Source organism: Piliocolobus tephrosceles, chromosome 17 (assembly GCF_002776525.5).
Source record: "Piliocolobus tephrosceles isolate RC106 chromosome 17, ASM277652v3, whole genome shotgun sequence".
Taxonomy (NCBI): Eukaryota; Metazoa; Chordata; class Mammalia; order Primates; family Cercopithecidae; genus Piliocolobus; species Piliocolobus tephrosceles.
Genome location: NC_045450.1, coordinates 59,983,350 through 59,991,494, shown reverse-complemented (window position 1 = coordinate 59,991,494; position 8,145 = coordinate 59,983,350). Strand labels below are relative to the sequence as shown.

At 46.5% G+C, this 8,145-nt stretch overlaps 1 protein-coding gene across 2 annotated transcripts in view; it reads left to right on the top strand.

Moving 5' to 3' along the window:
- CFDP1 (craniofacial development protein 1) overlaps positions 1-6,711 on the top strand; it is a 155,235-nt gene extending 148,524 nt beyond the window's left edge. Inside the window, exon 6 of one of the 2 annotated variants that reach the window (XM_026456466.1) lies at positions 5,895-6,711. In XM_026456466.1, coding sequence (XP_026312251.1) covers positions 5,895-5,985 — 91 coding nt within the window. In that variant the 3' untranslated portion in view covers positions 5,986-6,711. The remainder of the gene's footprint in view (positions 1-5,894) is intronic. The other variant, XM_026456465.1, reaches the window with a different exon arrangement.
- Positions 6,712-8,145: the final 1,434 nt, after the last annotated feature.

Below are 8,145 nucleotides of genomic sequence, written 5' to 3'. Positions count from 1 at the left end.
TTTTTGCAATCTACTCATCTGACAAAGGGCTAATATCCAGAATCTACAAAGAACTCAAACAAATATACAAGAAAAAAACAACCCCATCAAAAAGTGGGCAAAGGATATGAACAGACATTCCTCTGTACCCTTTCATCCATTCTCCACCCAGCAGCAGAAGCAGTCACTTAAAAATACCATTTTTCATCTCTTCCCTGCAGAACGCCCCCCGGTAGCCCTTCAAATCAGTGTTAGCCAGGCCCTCTCCGAGCCTGTCCCCTGTCTACCTCTGTCCTCTTCTCCCCCAGCTCGCTGCAGGCCAGCCTCACTGTCTCTGTGTAGTGCTCCTCCCCCGGGAGCTCTGGTTTGTCATCCAGGGCTCTACACGGATGGCATTCTAGAGTACCCCCAACCCAAGGAACCCTCAGTCACATTACCCCGTTTGGTTTTCTCCGTAACATTTACTGTCATCTGATGCATGTTGTCATGTTTTGTTCATCTATGGTAAGCCCCTGAGGGCAACATCTTGTTCCCTATTCTGTTACCAGCCCAGAGCAGGTGTTGCACCATGGCAGTGTCTAAACACCCATCCCACTAGCTAGCAGATAGTCATGGCTTTTGTTTGGCAGTCTAGTAGGATTAGAATTAACCGCGCAGAAAAGAAGAGCATAATACGTCAGAATGATGTTTCCATCCAGGCGTCATTTCAGTCAGAAGAGTTGGTTGAAGTACCTGTACTGGAGAGAGTCATCTGTCCGGCAAAGAACTGCTGCTTTTCCTCTGAGCTCCAAACTCCCAGGGCCCAGTACAGCATTCCAGGATCAGAGTCAGCCCTGCAGTCCTGTAACCCATTACACAGGTATCTTGGTGGTGATCAGCAGCAGCAGCTTGGCATCTAGCAGTGCTAAGGCAGGGGCCGACTGACTTAGGGGGAGGAATCCATGCACAGAGAAGAGAAATACTGGCTAATGCCAGCGCTGCTGTCTGACCAATCCATTGAAGTTACGATTGGAGACCAGGTGTTTTTGTGAGTTGGAGAGGCATGAAGGAGGGACTGGAGAAAATAATTTTCTTTCTCTAAAAAAATCTATTTTCATGACCCCTCAGAGTCACTCTTTCAGAACCAGCACAATCTGGAGGTGATAGGGGAAGAAGGCAGTGGAGAAGAAACTTAATTAGAATCACCGCCCTTCCATTCTAACCCTTGAGATGTTTGCAAGTTAAATCCTCCGGAAGAGGGGAGATGTACTATTGGGCAAACTGCTTCTTTCAATTGCATTTCTCAGGATAGCAAAGTCCATATCTCTGTACATCATTCCTAGAGCCTTATTCTAGGCTCGGAGTGTTTCCATAGCCCATTGCTTTGTGGTGTTGGAAAATGCGTTTACCCACTTTTTGTCCTGTGTCTTTGCTGCCTTGAATGCTCACTTGGGGAACAGAATGCTGGCTTTGGGCAGCGTGATGATAATGCAGCCTTAGTGTGTCCTTAGTGACTGCCTCAGGTTTCCCTCCACTTCCCTATGCTCTCCCTTTTCCTGACCAGCGGTGCAGGAGGCATCTCAGGGACTTCAGCCAGGGTGACCACATCTGATCAGCACTCTGTTGGACCTTACCACCCTCAGAGGCCCTCTGTCTTCCTGCAGCGTGGGTGCCCAGATACAGGTTGAATATCCCTTATCTGAAATGCTTAGGACTGGAAGTGTTTTGGATTTCATACCTTTTTCAGTTTTGTAATATTTGCTTTTACATCATCAGCAATCTTGGGGATGGGACCCAAGTCTAAACCCAGAATTCATTTGTTTTATATGTACTTTATACACAAAACCTGGAGGTAATTTTATGCCGTACTTTAAATAATTGCGTGCTTGAAACAAAGCTTGTTGTACATTGAACCATCAGAAAGCAAAGGCGTCAGGTGTGGAATTTTCCACTTGTGTCTTGTTAGTGCTTTAAAGGTTTCTGATTTTGGAGGAATTCAGATTTCGGATTTTTGGATTTGGGATGCTCACCTTGTACTGATGTGTTCACTAGTAGCATTTTCTACCCTTCTCTTGTCCTCTTCCATTTCTCCCTCCCTCTTCATTGGCCTAGATCTCAGGGAAATTGGTGGCAGATAAATAATTTGGGTTGGAAGATTCAAAAGATGTCAGAGCCTGTTATGCCTAACCTGGTTCTAAAAGGAAAAAGTAGAAAATCCCTTAGGTTCTTAGCATATTTTATTAAAGAAAGTGAAGAGCCTCTTAATTGGGCCACAGAAGGCAATGGGAGTAGAAAGGGATGATGCACCCCCCACCACTGGGCTTCCCTGTGGACTGGGCTGAGTCATGCTGGGCCCCCAAAAGGGCTGCTCACAGGCCAGAAAAGCACCCGGACACATCAAGAGCAAGAGCCATGATTCCCATTGCACTTGTCCTCAGGTGGGTCTGTTCTGGGACCACGACCCACTTAAAGTGCATGAAAACGTCCTGAGTCTCAGTGGCCACCTTTGAGGAGGTGGCCTTCCTAATGAGCCCTTCCTCTTTTGGGGACATTTAGTCTCTCGGTCTCTGTTCCAGTTGCCCTGGGTTTTGAGGGTCTGTAGAGGTAAAGTCAAGTCAGAAGAAATGTGAAGCAAGACCAGGCAGAATGACTTACGCCTGTAGTCCCAGCACTTTGGGAGGCTGAGGCCAGGAGTTCAAGACCAGCCTGACCAACATGGCAAAACCCCATCTCTACTAAAAATGCCAAAAAAAAAAAAGAAGAAGAAGAAGAAATGGAAAGCAAGAACCCCAAGCCCACGACAACTTCCATAGCTATTTTTTTGTTTTATTGTATACAAAGCACTTCTCACAGTTTCATTGTATTGCCAGAGGGTTATTGTAATTGTTATTCCTGTTTTACAGAGAAGGAAAAAAAAGGCACAGAAAATTAAGTATCTTGCCCAAAGTCACACAAAAACTAAATGTCAGAGCTACTGTCATCCTTAGCACCTTTTCTGTCTCTTGGCAGTGGGTGAGTATATCAAGTAGTTTTGTTCATGGTCAGCTCTTGGCAGTAAACCAAGGCCGTCACAGGCATCCTGTTAGCAGCTGCAGATAGCTGTGAATCGGGGAATAGTCGCCAGACCTGCCTTGATGGCCTTTGTCTGGGTTGCCCTTGAGAATTCAGTTGCATCCTGCACATGTGCCCCTCATTGCTGCCTGAGGCCTCCCTAAACCTGAACTCCGACTGCACCTGCCTGTTTAGCACCCAACCTGGGCTTCACTCTTGATAGTCTCAAGGTTAGCTGGACCCAACACAGCTTCTGGGAACGTGCAGGACCTTTATTCATACCCAGTTAGCATCCTTATTTAAGTGTCACTTGTTATTTACAGGAAAGTCAGGGCTGGGCCTGATGGCTCTCACCTGTAATCCTAGCACTTGGGAGGCCAAGGTGGGAGGATCGCTTGAGCCCAGGAGTTCGAGACCAGCATGGGCAACATGGAGAGACCCTATCTCTACAGAAGATTTAAAATTAGCCAGGTGGTATGTGCCTGTGGTCCCAGCCACCTGAGAGGCCGAAGCAGGAGGATTGTTTGAGCCTGAGAGGTCAAGGCTGCAGTGAACTGTGTTTGCACCACTGCACTCCAGCCTGAGCAACAGAGCAAGACCCTGTCTCAGAAAAATAAAGCCAGGAAGAAAGACCCCAAATGCTTAAAGCCACATACTTACTCCTTTCCTCCACCTGATCTCCCAGACAGGTAGCACTGGAAGATGGCTCTTGAAACATACCCTAAATTCCTCTTACACCCCCGGGCCAACAACAGCACAGCAAGATCTCATGCTGAGGCTCACCTCTCTTTTTTCTGCTAGCACTTCCAAGGGACAGTTAAAGTTCAGTGCTGTCAAAATCCTGGTCCCCATGGTAGTGAGCCTCCCTGGGGCTGGTGGGGCTGGTGGGGCTGGGGTGGAAAGATGACCAGTTGTAGTGAACCTCAAAATGTAGTGAACCCCAAAATGGCCTCTAAGGCCATTTTGGTTAGCAACCCCCACTTGAGAATCACGGGTCTCTTAGTGGGAGGTGGGAAGTGAGTTTGTTGTTAGATGTCTACACTTCCCTACCTGTCTCCCCTTTTTCTCTTTTTATCTAAAGGGGTCCACAATGTCTGCAGCTTCCCTGACTGCCAGGGACTCTGAAGTTTGAATTCAACCAGGCAGCCTGTATTTTTATTTGTTGAATCTGACAACCCTGACCCCAGGGGCTTTTATCAAACCTGAGAGCAGGCCCTGTCATTGTGTTTCCAGCCATTCTGGCCTCATTGACGGTTTTGACACAGCAGCTTAGTATCTGAGCCAGACCAGGTGTTTTGGTCCCTCACTGCTGAAACCCTAAGTCCAGACTTGGGCCATCTACTATCCTCAGGAGCCTGTTGGAAGCTGGCTTCCTAAAACCATGGTGACAACATTACCTACCATTTTATTGAGCATCTTTTCTGTGCCCAGTGTGATGTAGACACTATTTTATTTAATCCACACAACAGTCCTTCAGAATGGAGTCGACTAGCCATTATTTATTATCATTATTACAAATTAGGAAACAGAACTAGCAAGGTTAAGTGACTTGCCCAGAGTCACACAGACAGCAAATGACAGGACTTAGACCTCCAGCCCTCTGGCCTCAGAGCCTGTACATTTCTGGCCAGCCCTCCAGAAGTGTCAAGGTAGTCAGGCCTCGCTGGAAATGAGGTAGGATGATGGATGGTACTTTCCAGGATGCTGCTGGGCAAGAAAGCAAGGCCCTGGTCTCAGCACGGGAACACAGGTTCCTGAACCCAGTAGCATTCTCACTATAAATGTAATGACTTTGTAATGACAGATGCACATTTTCCACAGTGCAACAAAAGAAAAATTAGTGCAGAGATTCAATTATGTCTCCCATTTTCGATGGCAATTTTTGCTCTCTCAATAGATTAATTAGCAGCAGAGATCTCCTCCCCCCAGGCAAATCGCAGCACACTTCATGGCGAGGAGGTGCATTAAGATGCAGCTGTGTCTCATTAAGCAGCCAGCCTCGCTCCCAGCAAGCACGCCTGTGCTTCAGCACTTGCTGCTTTCCCGTCCTGCTTTCCCATCCTGCCTGGAGGACAGAGGGAAAGTTTGCTGAACCCAACCAGATTTGGGAGCAGAGTGTCCACCTTTCAAGGGGATCCTGTATGTGGACTACAGGCCACAGAGGCCCTTAACGTCATTCTCTTAGAGAAATTTAGGGAAAGAGTTCTCCTGTCATCTTAGCAGAAGCAACCTAGACCCAAACAGGGTGGAGGATACCACGGAGAGGAGAAAAGGGTGAGGGGGGAAGAAAAGAGCTCAGAGCAGTTAAATCGCTTCTAAAGTGTGCAGTTTATGAACCTCAGCTCACTTCATCTTCACAGCAGCCCTGTGAGGTCATTTTTACTGTCTTCTTTCCTTCATTACCACATGCCCCCTTTTCACGTTTTGATGTATGTACGCAGGAGGCATAGCTTTCTCTTACCCACCAATTCAACACACCACTAAAGCCAAGAAATACAGCATCACCATGCTGCTGTATAGAAAAGTGAGGCTCAAAGATGCTCATTCCTTTGCCCAGCTAATAAGTGAGCTAGGACTTGAACCCATGCTTGTGTAAACCTGTGTTCTTTCTTCTTACCTTAAAGTCCTGTTAGAAAATTGTAGCATCTTCCTGCCACTCAGCCTCGAATATACTTTCCCTTTGATAAGCTGTTGCCTTCCTTTTATTTTCACCATCCTTGTTTAGACCAAATGTGAGTGGTTTGGATTGTACTGGAAGAGTCATGGGTGGTCACTCTCAGCACCATTTACTGTAACTTAGTTTATCCCTGGGGCACGGGACCATGCAGGGAAGGAGTTTCTCCTACTGGATTCTACTGACAAACACTGTTTTCATCTTCTTCTAGGTACATTGAACGGAAAGCCTTCCTTGACCGAGTGGATCACAGGCAGTTTGAAATTGAGCGAGATCTCAGGCTGAGCAAAATGAAACCTTGATGTTACGGGCAAAATCAAGAGCAGCTTAATCCTGTTTACAATGTGAGCTTTTTGTGCGTCTGTGAAATGTTTTCCAGTGTTTCTCATCGTCTGTTTCCCAGCAAGGTCTTTTTTTTTCCTACATTGAAGTTCTGTCTATGTATCTTAATCACAAATGGTTTCATTCACTTTACTTTTAAAAATTTGTCCTTAAATGAATAAATAAAATAAAAGTTGGTCCTGTGAGAGGATGATGAAGATGACGACCTCACTCACCTTCCTTTTATTCTGCTGCAAAGTCCCACCCAGTTCAAGACAGCACATTCCAGGTCTGTCCAGGTTGGCAGAGGTCTTGCCAGGCATGGTGAAGACAGCTGACCAACCTGGGTGTGAATTTTCTGGGACCAAGAGGCTCTTTCTGCAGCCAGCCTTGTCCCGAAGACCTAGAGGAGGTGGCTCACTAGAGGAACTGGAATGCCAGGCCCCTTTGCAGCTTGTTCTCATTTCCACTCGGGCTTCTCTCCTGATCTGTCTCTCTCCTGAATGGATTCCTACTGATGCCATGTAAGGCTGAAAAGAAGGATACAGTATTGCTGAATTAGCTATTTTTTCCCTTCAGCCTTTTTCCTCTTCCCAAAGAAAAGTTAAATTCAGATATGCTCCCACTTCAATAGTTCATTAATTTTTAGTTTGTCAGAGAGTATTCTGAAGGATTTTCTTTTTTATACTCATAAGAAAATGTAAATTCCAACGTTCCTGCTGAGAGTCATTCTTTGCAGAACAGCAGGGAGGAGAGTAACAAATCTTCAGTGAAGAGGGAAAGGGGGATAGAGAGCATTCATATTAATAAAGCAGGAAACTCCACAACCTGCTGCTGGTGTGTGTGTCTGCATGTGCACGTGTGTTACTCGAGTAACATGACAAGTTTGGGTGATGACAGGATCCCTAAGACTGCATTCCATTTCTTGCTGAACCGGCTCTGTGGCCCTGACCACAGGTCATTTTTCTGTGCCTCCATTTTCTGGTCTGCAGATGGCATGAATAACACCAGTACCTCCAACGGGTGGAGTAAGCTAACAACACACCCGGCGGGTATGAGTACTAGTTTATGGCAGGTCTCCCAATCTAGGCCTCTAATGTGGTGAGAATTCATAGCAGCAAAGACCCGACTGTCAACACTAGATGGTTATGGGCTATGGATCTTATTACTCAGAAGGGTAGTTTACAAGTTAAATTTGAACACAGTGTCTATTCACATCCCCTCTGATAAATAATTCTAAGTGATTATAGAGCATTTCAGGCCAGCGTCACAACAGGCGGCCTGCGAGGTCTTAGTTATGGTCCCAAATGGGACATAAGAATAACAGAGGAAGGTGGGCAAGGTGGCTCATACCTGTAATCCCAGCACTTTGGGAGGCTGAGGCAGGTGGATTGCTTGAGCTCAGGAGTTCAAGATCAGCCTGGGCAACAAGATGAAACTCAGTCTCCACCAAAAATACAAAAAGAAATTAGCCAGGCATGGTGGTGCGTGCCTGTAGTCCCAGCTACTCAGGCAACTAAGGTGGGAAGATCACTTAAGCCCTGGAAGTTGAGGCTGCAGTTAGCCAAGATTGTGCCATTTCACTCTGACCTGGGCAAAGGGAGTGAGACCCTGTCTCAAAAACAAAAAAAGAATAACCTAAGAGCTGCCAGTATTTTGATGAGAGGACATCCAGACCTTCAGGAGGTAGCAGCCAAGATTTGATGTGAACGTCCTCCCACATGGTACTCTCTGGCTCATAATCCGTCATTCACCACCATTTGGCAACTGTTTCCCTAACTTCTCTCTGGAGTTCTGAGTCCCTCTTCCATTGCGTTTCACAAAGTTCTTCATCTCAGCAGCCAGTATCTCAGCAACACGTGAGCTGGCGCTGGCGCTGTTTGAAAAATGATCTGGAATCCAATAGAATGAATGGTGCTGAGTTAGTGGTAAGTTAGGGTTTTTCTTTTTAGCCAGTGTTAACACCTGTGAAGCCTAAGGGATTAAGACAAAAGCTGCAAAGCCTGCTGGGTTCTTCTTACAGGTGGGTTTGCTATTCCTGTTTTGCTCCAAGCCATGAAGAGAGAAGTCAGGTGTGTCAGTGAAAGTCGTAGCTGTGTGCTTGGGCCCTGCCTGTCTTGTTCAGGATCCAGCCCCCACAC